Source organism: Phytophthora cinnamomi, assembly GCF_018691715.1.
Source record: "Phytophthora cinnamomi strain GKB4 chromosome Unknown Contig18, whole genome shotgun sequence".
Classification (NCBI taxonomy): domain Eukaryota; phylum Oomycota; class Peronosporomycetes; order Peronosporales; family Peronosporaceae; genus Phytophthora; species Phytophthora cinnamomi.
The window spans coordinates 599,495-614,126 of NW_027150951.1; the positions used below are offsets into that span (position 1 = coordinate 599,495).

General features: G+C 56.0%; 6 protein-coding genes across 6 annotated transcripts; 4 read left to right on the forward strand and 2 right to left on the reverse strand.

Annotated features, from left to right (window-relative positions):
- Positions 1-324: 324 nt before the first annotated feature.
- IUM83_17993 (reverse transcriptase) lies at positions 325-4,885 on the forward strand (the record flags this gene model as incomplete). The annotated part of the gene is made up of 3 exons (XM_067942966.1): positions 325-1,630; positions 3,481-3,720; positions 4,086-4,885. 3 exons carry the CDS (start codon positions 325-327, stop codon positions 4,883-4,885), a joined length of 2,346 nt encoding a protein of 781 aa, XP_067795903.1.
- Positions 4,886-6,072: 1,187 nt separating this feature from the next.
- On the forward strand, positions 6,073-6,543 carry IUM83_17994 (reverse transcriptase; the record flags this gene model as incomplete). The annotated part of the gene is made up of 1 exon (XM_067942967.1): positions 6,073-6,543. The coding sequence occupies one exon, from the start codon at positions 6,073-6,075 to the stop codon at positions 6,541-6,543; it is 471 nt and encodes a 156-aa protein (XP_067795896.1).
- A 1,104-nt stretch (positions 6,544-7,647) lies between these two features.
- IUM83_17995 (uncharacterized protein) lies at positions 7,648-9,120 on the reverse strand (the record flags this gene model as incomplete). The annotated part of the gene is made up of 1 exon (XM_067942968.1): positions 7,648-9,120. The coding sequence occupies one exon, from the start codon at positions 9,118-9,120 to the stop codon at positions 7,648-7,650; it is 1,473 nt and encodes a 490-aa protein (XP_067795897.1).
- A 1,093-nt stretch (positions 9,121-10,213) lies between these two features.
- IUM83_17996 (reverse transcriptase) lies at positions 10,214-11,128 on the forward strand (the record flags this gene model as incomplete). Its single annotated transcript, XM_067942969.1, has 1 exon — positions 10,214-11,128. One exon carries the CDS (start codon positions 10,214-10,216, stop codon positions 11,126-11,128), a length of 915 nt encoding a protein of 304 aa, XP_067795898.1.
- Positions 11,129-11,917: 789 nt separating this feature from the next.
- IUM83_17997 (reverse transcriptase) lies at positions 11,918-12,502 on the forward strand (the record flags this gene model as incomplete). The annotated part of the gene is made up of 1 exon (XM_067942970.1): positions 11,918-12,502. One exon carries the CDS (start codon positions 11,918-11,920, stop codon positions 12,500-12,502), a length of 585 nt encoding a protein of 194 aa, XP_067795899.1.
- Positions 12,503-14,062: 1,560 nt separating this feature from the next.
- Positions 14,063-14,356, reverse strand: IUM83_17998 (uncharacterized protein; the record flags this gene model as incomplete). The annotated part of the gene is made up of 1 exon (XM_067942971.1): positions 14,063-14,356. One exon carries the CDS (start codon positions 14,354-14,356, stop codon positions 14,063-14,065), a length of 294 nt encoding a protein of 97 aa, XP_067795904.1.
- Positions 14,357-14,632: the final 276 nt, after the last annotated feature.

The window sequence follows — 14,632 nt, forward strand, 5'->3', positions numbered from 1 at the left end:
CGCGGATCTCGACACCGAGGACGCGACGGGACCAGGCCAGGGTGATCCAGGCCTCGCCGTGGGCGACGAAACACAAGGAGTCCCAACCGCAGCGGCGTCCGGGTGCTCGACGCTCGCCATGCAGTGGGAGGTGGTCCCCGAGCCGTCGCAAGCCCAGATCACCCCAGTTGAACCAAATCACCCGGTGGTGGGTGTGGCCGGGGCGGTCTGGCGACAAGACGGCCAGATCCGAAGGTGGTGCCAGACAGTGTGTGCGAACCCCCCAGGATTTGGGCGCTGAAGGCGACAACGACGTCAGATGACCAAGATCATGCGCTAGCGGACATGCCCAGGCCAGATCAGGACCCGCAGCAAGCCGCCGAGGACCTGCCATCCCCAGATCCATCGACGGGACCAGGCGAGGTGCCCACCGATCAAGGTCCGACGCTGTACGCGCAAGGTGCCGAAGATCCAGCTGGCGTGGGACAGGCGGATCAGCCCGTTGTCCTATCGGAGAGTAATCAGGGTGGTAATCACCCAGAGACAGGGGGCGGATCTGCAAATCTGACATATGGTGATAAGGGACAGGACGCAGATCCAGCTGGCACACACACATCAAGTGATGACCAAGCGGGAAAGGGCAAGGATATACATGGCGGAATGAGACAGGAGGCCAACCAAGCACAGGGCTCGACGGCCGCTACAAACCCGCTTAATGCAGATCAGGCTGGCTCGGATCCGGTCGAGGCCGAGCAAGTCTGCATCCATGAGAGTGGCGATTTGCATGCAGAAGACGTCGAAGCCGAGATGGCGGTGCTGCCTGAAGTCACGGTGGGGACGGCAGACGTGAAGATCGAGGACATACAAGTGGGCGATCCGGAGATCAACTCACCGGAGGAGATCGAGCGCCTACGCGGGTTGATCTGGAAGCGCCGACACCTGCTGATCGGCAAAGGCAATGCGTTGCCCCCCGCCGCCCGTGGCGTAGTTTGTGATATCGATGTGGGCGACGCGAGGCCCATTGCCCAGCGTGTGCGTAAGGTTGCGCCTCAGTTTCGCGAGAAGCTGTCAGATCTGATCAAAGGGTTGCTCGGAGCTCAGATCATCAAGGCCTCGATCTCGCCATGGGCCTCCCCAATTGTGGTGATCATCAAGAAAAACGGCGTAGATATACGTTTGTGCATTGATTATCGGCTGGTTAACAGTCTAACTAGGCTGATGATCTACCCAACGCCCCTGATCAACGACCTGCTCGAAGATCTGGACAAGGTACTTTGGTACTGTTCTCTCGACATGGCAAGCGGATTTTGGGTGGTGACCATGACAGATCGGGCTCGTGCGATCTCTGCCTTCATCACCCCGTTCGGTCTGTTCGAGTGGAATCGTATGCCATTTGGCTTGAAGAAGGCCCCCCAGATCTACCAGCGGATGCTCGATAATGCGCTATATGGGTTCACCCGGATCCCGCGATCTGACAAAAGCGGATCCGGATCCGAGCAGATTTGGCCCCGGAGCATGGTGATCTGGACACACCAAGTGGTCTTTCGCCTAGATCAACTGGAGCTGGCTTGGACGGAAGCGAAGTCGACAAGCCCGGATCGGGCGGATCTGGATCTGTCCGATCTGGAGCTGGAGCTGTTTGACCTGGTCTGTAACGGGGTTACACGTACAAGTGGCTGCAAGCCACTTGTGAATTTAACAGATAGGTTATCTGTTAAACGTTTTGGATACTTCCTCACATTGGTGTAAGACACACCGATGGATACATTGAAGTGGACCACCACAGTGAGTGGTCCACGCATACCCAAAAGATCCTATTGGTAGAAAGCAGCATCTTTCTACCAATCAGAGACATGCATATTAGCGGGGCTCTGACAGCCAGCCGCTGCCAACCCTTTCATAGATGATAAACAGTTTTTAGCAGATTTTAGAGGAAGATCAATTTACAAACAATACAGTTCTCGATTTACCTAATCTAAGTCACTTGGATCCCTTTTGTTACTTAACTTATATTTGTGTATTCAAATATAATTAACCTAAGTAATTACTAAGTACTTACGCTTCCTCATACACGTTGCGCAACGTGTAAGCTAAAGTAGTGAGTCAAGTTAGACCCACTACACCTGGTAGCACTTTGTAGTCCGTCCAACGACCGACTGCTTGACGTTCGTACGCGGTGTACGAACGCGGAGCCGAGAACCACATGAGCACGGAGGTGCCCATGGAGAGCTCCAACACGCCTGCAACGCATGTTGCACGCGCTGACTGCCCCCACCTGTCTGACCCAGAGTGGGAGGCCCTCCAACGACTGTCAACAGTCATTGGAGAAGCGGCGATAGCTACAATGCTGCGTACGCTATCGCCGACGGAGCAACATGGTGTTGCTCTGGGATTCATCATGAAGGAGCAGCGTGACGCTGCTTCCTCAGTGACGGCGTCGTCAGGGACGACACCGCGTGCTCAACCATTAACGTTGAGCGTAAGCAATTACGTGGGAAGAGAGGGCGAACCTCTCCTCCGATGGCTTGTCGAACTCGACACAGCCATAGCGGCTCGACGCATCGTCGACCCGCTGTCGAAGGTCGCGTTCGCCATGTCCTGCCTTGGCGGACGCGCAAGGAGTTGGGCGTATGGACGCCGACTCTCCGATCCTACGTGCTTCAGCACGTATGAAGTGTTCAAAGAGGAGCTCAAACAAGCGTTTGAGCCCCCGCAAAACGAGTTCCGGTCGAGGGCGGAGTTCCTCGACCTTCAGCAGGGTAAGCATGACGTCCATGCTTACGCGCAGCGCGCACGATATTTGGTATCAAATATCGTGACTAACCAATTGACGAGGCGACCAAGGTCGTCACGTTCATGAAGGGGCTTAGAGATGGGCCTGTGAAGACCTATCTCTTCCGAGAGTACCCGAGTACTCTCGAAGCTGCAATCACTCTTGCCATGCAAGAAGAGTTTAGCCTGCGGCAGGCTAAACTCCATGTAAGCGTACCGAGGCCGCAACCGCGCCCGGTAGCGAGGACGGGAGGTCCGGAGCCAATGGACCTCTCGAGCGCAACAACTGCTGGTTACCAGCAGCAGGGAGGTAACGTGCGATGCTTCCGCTGCGGAAGGATCGGGCACTTTGCACGGGAGTGTACAGCTCCCATGCCCCCTGGAGGTGGACGTCGTGGCGATGCTAGGCATCGCCGCGGACCAACAAAAAACGCGAACATCCAGTAGGCGCGGGGCGCCCTACTGGTAATGCAGTCGCGCGTGCCGACATCGGGCACGCGACACTGAGGACTGCAGCCCCCAGTGAGACCAGCTCTCACTGCAAGAAACAAGATGACAGGCCGAACCTAGTCATCTTGAAGGTTTACTCGAAGAGAGCGAGTGACTCTCTTCGAGCTTTGGTAGATTCAGGCGTGTCGAACAACTTTGTTCGACTGCGAAGCCTGTCGAGACTTGACTTCGAGGAGGTAAATGTACCTCGAAGTCTTCTGGAGGTACGACTGGCAACAGGTGCCATCGTGAAGACCGAGAAGCGCGTCGTGAACGTGCGCTTCTCGTACAAACAACGAGTGTTTGTCGAACACTTTATCGTCCTGGACCTGGACGATAAGTTCGACGTAGTAATGGGCATGCCGTGGCTTGCACGGCATGATCCGGTGATAGACTGGAAGAAGCGCACGCTCGTGCGCTTCGGACGCGACAGCGAAACAGAGAGCGATGGCCCTGTTACCGCAGCGCGCGCACCAGCAGGTGCGCGCGGCTCACCAGTCGAGACAGCGCTTTATGCTGCTGTCCCGGAGCGCCCAAGAAGTGCGCGAGGGCGCGCACAAGTGAAACCCGCGTCGGCAATGCTGCCGACGTCGGAAGAAAAAGATGTGTTGGTTCCGGGAACCAACACCCACGTTCAAGCGTGTAAGGGACAGTCCCTGACCCGAAGCGGTCAGGTCGACAACGACGCGTCGGCTCCGGGAGCCGACGCACCCTCAGTCATGAGGGGCTCCGCCAATGAATGGCGTCGAGGTGACGAAGGCGTGTCAACTCCGGGAGTTGACGCTGCAAACAGTGCGGACGGTTGCAAACGTACCGCACTGACGCAATTACATGCTGTCGTGCAGCCGGGCTGCACGACGAAGCGCTATGCGATCAAGCCGGGCTTGATATCGCACGCTCGCAGACAGGGTCTGCCGGCGAAGGACACATTACCGTGCAGCCGGGCTGCACGAAGGAAAATGCGGTCAAGCCGGGCTTGATACCGCGCGCCCGCGGACAGGGTCCGCCGGCGAACGACTGTCCACGGCCGGGCCTGGACAAGAAGAACAACTGTGCGGAGCCGGGCTCCGCACAACAAGAAAAACGGCGCAAGCGGAAAACGCTGCGCAAGTCTCGGTCCGGGACCGAGACGCAACAAGAGCAGTCTGCTGGGCAGACTGCGGCGGTGACGCCGAATGTCAAGACGCTAAGCGTCTTGACGCGCACCGATACTGGATTCCAGTATCGTGACACGGAACTCGCTAGTCCTCCGACGACGGCGTCGGAGTTGACTTCGCTTCCAGCCATGAGCTGGAAGCGCTTCACGCGACTTGCACGATGGACGCATCGAACAAGTCTGCGTTCTTTCGGACAGCGAAAGAACGGCGAGCGAAGCGAAGAGCTGAGGCAGCTCTTCATGGGAAGTACCACTGAGAGTGAAGACACTCTCAGTGCGAAGACGAAGCGAGAGCGCTTCGAGGAACAAGGTTGGGACTCGCTGAAGTCGAGTCCCTATTACGAATTGTTGAGGGAGTACAAAGACGTACTCCCGGAAGACATTCCTGCGGAGCTTCCGCAGGATAAAGGCATTCAGCACGAGATTGATCTCGTGCCGGGCACGAAAGTACTGTGTCACGCGGCAGTGGCCACTGCCGCGAGCAAGTGAAAGCGATCGACGACTTCTTTGAAAGTCGTCGTAAAACAGGACAAGTGCGGGAATCAAAGGCCCCGCACAGTGCTCCGACGTTCTGTGTCAAGAAGCCACAGGGCGGATGGCGCATCGTTCATGCCTACAACAAGCTGAACGATGCGACGGTACCGGCGCAAACGCCGATACCACGAAAAGATGTTATCATCGATTCGATGGCCGGGAGCACCGTTTACAGTGCTCTCGACTTGCGAGATGGATTTTATCAAATCCTAATGCGTGAGAGCGATATCCCTCTCACGGCAGTGAGCACGCCAAGCGGCACGCTCTGGGAATGGCTAGTAATGCCACAGGGGCTTAAGAATGCCCCTGCGACTTTCAGCAGGTGCGTGACGCACTTGTTGCGCTCGGTGCGCGACTTCGCACCGAGCTACTTCGATGATGTATTCATCCACAGCCGGGCTGTGGACGGGAAGACTCGACGTAGAGATGCACAGGGTGCATCTCCGGAAGCTACTTGAGCTTATGCGAAAGCATAAGCTCTACGCGAACCTGAAGAAGTGTATCTTCGGGGCGAGCGAGATACCCGTCCTCGGGTGTCTCGTAGGGAAGAATGGTGTTCGCCCTGACCCGGAAAAGGTCAGAGTGATAAATGAATGGCCAACGCCTTCAAGTGTCAAGGAACTGAGGCAGTTCCTTGGCAGCCATACTTGTGCAAGTACGTGGAGGATTATGCGGGCAAGATCCGCCCGCTGTCACAGCTTCTTAAGAAAGAAGCTGTGTGGAAGTGGACGCCCGATTGCCAAAGGCATTCGATGCAGTCAAGCGGGGCTTGACTGAGGCGCCGATCTTGGCGGTGGCTGACCAAGATCGCCCATTTCACGTAGTGTGTGACGCATCCGATTTCGCGATCGGATGCGCGTTATGCAGCACGATCACGAGGGCCGTGATCGTGTCGTCTACCAATCGCGTCAGCTGAAGCCAGCTGAGCGCAACTATCCGGTGCATGACAAGGAACTCCTTGCCATGAAGTATGCACTCGCAAAGTTCCGAGTGTACTTGCTTTGGGAGTAGACCATTTGTGGTCTACACCGACCATGCTTCACTGCGCACCGCAGTGAAGTCGCCACATTTCACAAAGAATGGCGAGATGGCTCTCATTCTTTGCGGAGTATAACTTCCGGGTCGAATACAAACCCGGAAGATTGAACGTGGTGGCCGACGCGTTATCACGTCGGCCGGACTATGCAGAAGCTGTTGACGTCAATGCCATTGACGCCATGCGATCGAGCAAACCCACATCATCTCTGTTGGATGATGTGAAGGCCGCGTACGCGCACGACGCGGACGCGAAGCTCTTGCTGGCCTATGGCACAGCGCCTTCTGACAAGTCCCGTCAGAAGCTGCCCAAGCACCTTCGAGCGCGTGCACACCGCTTTCGTGTGCACGACGGACTGCTACTCTACAACGCAGTCGACGACAACGCGGATCGCGTTGTCGTGCCAAATGACCATGACCTGCGACTCAGGATCATGTACGAGTATCATGATGCCCCGACTGCGGGACATCTCGGACGTGAGAAGACTTACGTCCTTCTCACGCGCGACTTCTACTGGCACCACCAGTATAGTGGGTGCGCAAGTACATCCGTGCTTGCGAGGTATGCCAACGCGTGAAGCCTGCGCCATTCGCGCAGGCTCCACTGTAATCACTACCGACTCCGTCGGAGTGTTGGAAGTCCATGTCTTTGGACTTCATCTTTGGTCTTCCCCGGATAGCGGAGGGAACACCGGTGTTGTGGTCTTTGTAGACCGTTTCAGCAAGATGGTACATCTTGCTGCGGTGCCAGCAGAGGTAACCGCGAAGCAGACGGCCCGTCTGCTCGTCGACATGGTGTTCAAACACCATGGCATGCCGTCCGACATCGTGTCGGACAGAGACCCGCGCTTCACAGCGCATCTGTGGCAAGAAGTGTTTACACTTCTTGGGAGCCAGCTTTCCATGTCGACTGCGGATCATCCGCAGACGGACGGTCAAACCGAGCGCGTGAGTCGCGTGCTCGTCGATATGTTGAAGAGCTACGCTCACTCGTTCCAATACTGGAGCGAGTGCTTATCGATGGCAGAGTTTGCCATCAATAACTCAGTGCATGCCTCGACCGGGCATACACCGTTCTACGTGAATGCCATGCGGCATCCACGTCTACCGAGTTTACTCGGAGTGATGGCTCCCACTTTAAGTGGGGAGGATCTACGACTGCAATACAGCAGCCGCAGAAATCCGCGGACACTTGCACAGTGTCAGCTGCAACAATGGACAAACCATGAGTCTGCGCAGGGCGCAGACTCCCCAACAACAAGGCCAACGACCACGGGTCTGCGCAGGGAACCACGCAGAGGCCGGGCCTCTAGCGGAGAGCGAGCTGAATGACTTCAGCTCGGATGCAATCAGTTTCATCACCAAAAGACAAGCCGTGATTCGGTTTGTCCAAGACACAATAGCAGCTTCTGTTGATCAACCGAAGCTGAACGCAGACAATGCGGGCAGAGGCAACACAAATGAATTTAAAGTTGGTTCATTAGTTTTGTTAGCTACACAAAACCTGCCTAGACATGCAGTTTCGGATTTCGGAGCAAGCAAGCTTGCTCCGCGCTTCATCGGGCCGTTCACTGTGTTGGCACGGCACGGCAACGCATACACGCTAGACATACCGTCTAGCATGCGCCTCCATCCGACCTTTTACGTCGGACGGCTGAAGCCATACCGGCAGCACGAGCCATCTAGCTCGGCTGACCCGAAGCCTCGGCAGGAGCCGAGGCAGAAGCGGAGGACTTGGCCTCGGCGACGAGCAACCTCTCCTCCAGCGCGCGGACGCGCTGGAGCAACCCCTTCATCTGGGTCCCCAGCTCGACCTGGATATTCGAGGCGGTCTGCGAGACCGCCGCGACTTGGGCCTTCTGGTTCGCCAGCTCCTGTTTCAGGGCGGCGAACTCAGCGCCCTGCAGACGCTCCACGGCGGTCACCCGGTCGTGGAGAGACGTGTACTGATCAGCTCGGGGCTGATCATACCCGGGGCGTGTTCCCACCCCCGCCACCGCCGATCCGTGACGCCCGCGGCTCAACCCGCTGGATTGTTGAGCGGATTGTTGACCATAGTATCCCGAAAACGAACCCTCAAGGGGCTCGTTTTCGTATTCGTTGGAGAGGATTTCCTCCCCATCAAGATACATGGGAGCCGCGGAACGTCTTGCTGGAGGACGTTCCGGAACTGGTGAGGGCGTACGAAGAGCAGTACGCGCTGGTGCAGCGGAAGTAATACGAGCGCTGCGATCATCGCCAGCGCCCGAACCCTCACGTGCTAAGAACTTAGCACAGAGCTCTTTGAGACTCTCGGGCACACGGAACGACGTGTACCCGTTCAGGTCGCGGTCGCTCAAGCGGACCGCGCCTGGGAAGCACTTCGCGCACTGAAAGCCCTCGGGCACAGCGCACGGCACATTTGCCTCCTCAGCAGCAACATGAAGTTGCTCCAGCTTTCCACGCTTCGAGTACGTCTCGAAGCGATCACGCGCTTGCTTAATCCGATCACGGTAAGCACTCGGCCTCTTGTTGAAGTTTTCAACAAAGGCGTTCCAGCTTTGACAAAGTGCCTGCCATTCGGGCACTTTGCTGCGAGAAGAGGTCTTCTTGCTTTGAAACCATCGGAGCTCATGAAAGAGTCCGATGTAGTAATCGCGCCTTTGATGCGTTTCCGCATCAAAGTGCAGCTCGGCAGCCACAGCGTCATCTTTGATGGCGCTGCATACGTACAGCGGCACCTCATTCGGAGGTACCGAGTTCCCAAACCGGTCCGCGATCTCGGACGCGGACGGCATCCACGGATCGCGCGCTGCAGGCGCAGCGCGCGGAGAGCCTTGAGCTTTAACATCACGCGCTGCAGCAGCAGCGCGCGGAGTACTGAGAGCCCCAGCTGAAGCGAGTGGGGTATCGCTCTCAGTACGCGAACGCTTCGAACTCGAAGCGTCCGATTCGTCCCCTTCACGCGGGCGGACGTTCTTGGCGTGAGGGTCGAGCGATTCGCTCGACACTGAGTCTTTACGCTTTGAGGGCGAGTCCTCCTCGCCCTCCATGTCTTCATCGTCGTCGTCGAAGTCGACGACGTCACCGTACTTCGCCTTCTGGCGTTCGAAGTAGTCGTCGATGGAGAGATGACTCCCCATCGACTTTGCGGACTTCTTCTGAGGCGCGCTCATCGTTGAATGAGCGCGGATTTCTTCTCCAAACGCGGAGAATTGACGAATGGTCAATTCCAAAAGATTGACGTGCGGGGACCCCGCGCGTCTAACCTTAAGGGGGGGATGGTGTAACGGGGTTACACGTACAAGTGGCTGCAAGCCACTTGTGAATTTAACAGATAGGTTATCTGTTAAACGTTTTGGATACTTCCTCACATTGGTGTAAGACACACCGATGGATACATTGAAGTGGACCACCACAGTGAGTGGTCCACGCATACCCAAAAGATCCTATTGGTAGAAAGCAGCATCTTTCTACCAATCAGAGACATGCATATTAACGGGGCTCTGACAGCCAGCCGCTGCCAACACTTTCATAGATGATAAACAGTTTTAGCAGATTTTAGAGGAAGATCAATTTACAAACAATACAGTTCTCAATTTACCTTAAACTAGCTACTTGGAGTCTTGTCTAAGTTAACTTATATTTGTGTACTCAACTATAATTAACCTAAGTAATTACTAAGTACTTACGCTTCCTCATACACGTTGCGCAACGTGTAAGCTAAAGTAGTGAGTCAAGTTAGACCCACTACATGGTCGACCCGGATCTGACGAAGTTCGAGCTTGTCGATGCCGGATAAGTGGTGATATGGAGAGTACGACCCAGCATTCCCCCAGATCAAGTGGATCTGGGTCCGACGGACTTGGATCTGGTAAGCCCGGATCCGGCCGATTGGGATCGGGAGATCCTAGATCGGGCCAGTCCGGATCTGATATGAGTAGATCCAGATCTAGCGAATATCGAGCTGATCTGCACCCGGCAAGTAGTGATCGGGAAAGTTCGATCAAGCCTTCGGTGTTGGGACGTAGATCTTATATTGACGACATCTTGGTGACCGCCAGATCGTGGGATCACTTGTGTGGACGGGTGGACGATCTGCTGGAGGCGTGTGAAAAATGGAATATCTCGATTAGCGTGGTGAAGAGCTTCTGGAGCAAGGCCAAGGTGGAATATCTAGGCCATAAGGTATCCAACGCAGGCCTGGAGGCGAATCCCAAGGATCTATCTGCCTTGGTGGACTTGCCGTTCCCGGGATCACTCAGATCAATGCAGTCGTTCCTCGGAAGCTTAAATTATTACAGTCGGTTTATCGAGGACTATGCCATTTACGCTGCGATCTTGTACGAGCTGCGAGAGGTGGACTTCGCCACGATGTCAAAGGCGGAAGCTCGGGCGCAGATCAAGGCACACCTGGATCAGCCCACCCCAGATCACATCGGATCACCGAGTCAGGATCTGGGATCTGGTGATCTTGGATCCACGATTGGTGAGACCTCACAACCAAGCGATCTGCACCCCAGCGGCGTTGCGTCGACTCTACACGGAGGCGAAGCCCCCAGGTCAGCGCTGGAACTCCAAGCATCGGGATATCCTGTTCTGGTAATACCAGATCTGGAAGCACGTAATCCGGAGATACCCGATCCGAGCTCTCATAGTCTGAAGACAGGCGATCTGGACCTGGGTGGTCTGGGCGAGATCGACCCCCGCTGGATCCGAGCTCACCGGGCGTTTGCTAAGCTGAAGAGCAAGGTTGCATCGACTCCGATCCTGCGCCACTTCAACTCTGGTCTACAACCAGTAGTGGTGGTGTATGCAAATGATTGGGCGATCTCGGCAGCCCTGATGCAGGAACATGATGGGATCCACTATCCGGTTATCTTCGTAAGCCGCACGCTGAAGTCCAATGAACTCAATTATGGGATTGTCGAGAAGGAGGTGTTAGCGTTGCTGCGGATCCTGGATCTGGGTTATAATATGTTGGTGGTCCGCCCGATCAAAGTCCTGACCAGGTACTCCACGCTGGCGTGGCTCTTCAGATCACCGGGGTTACAAGGACGCCTAGGACAGTGGGCCGCCCTGCTCTCTCCGTGGACGCTAGAGATCGTCAAGTGTACCAAGGGCGAAGACGAGATCCTGGGGGCGATCGCCGCCAGCATCACACCCAGATCACAAGTGGATTAGGCCTTGATAGCGACTGCGCCGAAGAAGGAACCCAGGCGCCAGATCCAAGTACCGATCCCGACTGTACGGCTAGATGAAGAGCTTTTTGTGGTCAGCTTCGCCGGATCCGCCCGCGTCAAACGTGGTGGAGGCGCTTACAGCGCGATCGTATGGAAGCTGCCCGAGTGGAGTGTGGTAAAAGTTAGATCCGGCTATGCTGAAGGGTTGACTGTCAACGAAGCCGAGTACCACGGCCTCCTGTTGTGTATGGACCTACTCGAGGGAGAAGATCGGCGCAGGCTAGTGATCTGTGGCGACTCAAACCTGGTGATCCACCAAGTGAGAGGTGAGATCGACTGCAAAGCACCAGGGCTCACACTGCTAAGGCAAAAAGCCCTAGATCGGCTGCAGATCTGGCCCGATCACGAGCTGGTACACGTCAAGCGCGATTGGAACGGTAGCGCTGATAGTCTAGCGAGCGCCGCACTCCAACGACAAGGCAGGATCCTGGTCGACGATGAGACGGATCTGCAGGATCTGGTCACATTGAATCGACTGCACGAGATACTGGTGGTTAGGAAGGAGGAGGCCGACTCGGTCGCTCGAGTTTCGCCAGCAACCACCAGATCGAAGGCTAGATCCAGATCCACACCTACCGTCCTACACTAAGAGGTAGTGAGAGAACGGAGGATCGATCGGATCCGGCAAGCTCAGGACGAGGAGGCGTGGATCGCCGGGCTGAAGAAGTATTTGGTCGGGGCGGCGCAAGATCTGACGCAGGATGAGGCCAGATCCTATGGCAATATTAGCATGGATTACGAAGTGGATCTGAGTGATCTGTTGTTCTACTGCCATCCTACGAGGAGATCGGAGGCGGATCGAGATGGACTGATGCGGCTGGTGATTCCGGAGACACTCCAACAGGATGTTCTGCATCACTATCACGCGAGTCTGGAAGGTGGCCACCAAGGGATCGGACGCACGTATCAGAAGATCCGAGATCACTTCCACTGGAGAGGTCTCTATCGGAGCGTGCAGCAATATGTCGGAGAGTGCGTGGACTGCGAGACGGGCAAGGGGCGACCCCGGATCCAGGGTGAGTCACCCGGTAACATCCAGGTAACCTACCCGTTCCAGATCATAGCCATGGATCACATCCCGTCGTTGCCCAAGTCCTACAAAGGTAACACGGAGCTGCTGATCTGGGTGGATCTGTTCACTGGGTATGTGATCGCCAAAGCTAGCGCCTCGAGAACGGCACAAACGATCGCGGAGTCATACGAGGAGTGCGTGTTCAGGCGATTCGGCGCCAGCGAAGTGATCCGACACGACCGTGAGCCAGGGTTTATGTCCGACTTCTTCAGATCGTTCAACCGGATCTTAGGACAACGATAGCGTGCCACTATGGCTTACCGCGCCCAGGCCAACGGCACAGCCGAACGCATGGTGCAAACAGCGACCAGGGCACTCAAGATGTACGTGCAGGATCTGGATCAACGTGATTGGGATGATTACGCAGAATGCTTACCTTCGCGATCAACACTGCTCAGGATCGGATCCGGGGGGAAACCCCGTTCTACCTGGTACATGGGTGGGATCCTAGATCCACCTTGGAGGCGACGATCCCGTTAGGCAGCACTCGACGTCAGGATCGAGATCCTCGGAGGTGGAGATACCAGATCCAGCGCTATTACCGACAGGCACGAGAGCAAGTCAATGAGAAGTTGCGAGAGGCGATCTCGGATCGGGCAGACCATCATAACGAAGGAGTGCACCCGCACCAGATCGAGGTCGGATCCCGTGTCTGGTTATACCTGGATCGCGTCAAAGAAGGGTATGCTCGGAAGTTGGTGCACCTGTGGCAACGGCCCATTCCGTGTGGCGGAGAAGATCGGCGAATATGCAGCTCGGATCGAGTTGGCAGGTACAGAGTACCGCCTCTTCCCGGTGGTACATGTCTCCAAGCTCAAGCTGGTGAAAACATTCCCAGATCGCCCCCAGATCCGGCTGACAGTCGAGGATACAGATCGTCTTGATTTCGATGAAGCCCTGCTGCCTGAAGATAGCTGGATCCAAGATCTGGACGAGGGCGAATACGAGGTGGAGAGGATTACAGACATGAGGACAGGAAAACGAACTCGTTATGGCCGGATCTACTGGGAATTCTTCGTGCATTAGAGAGGGTACGACGAAACGACATGGACCGATGAGACAGACCTCAATTGCGGTGCGATACTCCACGATTTCTTGCGGGATCGGGCAAATCGGAACCGGTTTGGCGTGATGCAGTCTCACGGGGAGTAGTGAGACAGGGGTCAGCTGGAGTGAGTTGGTCACTCCAGCGGTGTGTTGGAAGAAGGATCTGCAGGGTGGCTGCAGATTAATGGGATGGGTGATGTATATTGCATGTGGAGATCTGGCGTTGCGTGCGTCAGAAATTGACAAACTGAAGACTGGTACGGTGCTAATGCTCGCCTAAGGTCCCAGATCACTCAAGACAACTCGAAGCCGAGACGCCGAAGATCAGGTGGATCTGGCGCATATGGATCTCGGTCAAACGGATCTGGGATGCGTGGATCCGGATCAAGCTTATTCAGGTCTTTCGCTGCCCGCACTGCGTGGATCCGATGCAAGGAGGGATAGATCACGTGACCCCGGATCTGAAGTGGAGCTGGATCAGGTGGATCCGGATCCGAACCGAATTGGAATATGTCGGAATGAGGTGGATCCGGATCTGAGGTGAGGACAATGTGAAGCAGCGCAAGCTGGGTAACCAAGACGGCGAATGACCGATCTGAAGATCGCTAGACGAGGGTGGAACATGTCGATATGGCAAAAGCGGTATTGGTGGAAGAAATAAGACATGCAAGCTGGATCTGGCCTAGACAGGGGAGACTTCAACGATCGGGTAGTGGATCCGGCCAAGATCCGAGGCGACTCGGAAGGGTCCGCCCCCTACTCAGCGTCAGCAGTGTGGACACCGAAGAACTTGTCGGTGAGGCGCGCGATCTGGCGTGCTGGGTGATCTTGAGGGCTGTCGCGGTAGTGGTTGCGCCACGAGTCAGCACCGTTACACTCGTCAAGAGCCTCCAACAGATCTGTGGGCTCGGGGCGGTTGAGACGACGGTTCTTGATATTGGCTTGACGAGATTCGTATCCCGGATACCAGATCACGGACTCGTGGCGGCGGGGGAAGTGGAGGAAGAAGGAATCCAACAGGATGTCCAAATCACACCACCCCTCCTGCATGGCCACTATCAAGACCTGCAGAAACCCTTTCCAGCGGTTCCCGGCGTGCGATCTGCGATTGTTGCGCTCCTTGTGATACACTGTCAACCAGGGATAAGCCTTCGCCGATGCCGGTAAGATCGGGAAAGAGTGCGTGGATTCCCAGTAGGCTTGCCGATTTGCCTTTTCGTAACTCTGGTATTGCCGGATCGCGAGTCCAAGCCGACCACCAACATCCGTCTCAAACGAGATCGCGCCATCTGAGTTCTGAAGAACTTCCCAGGGGCGCGTGGCTGG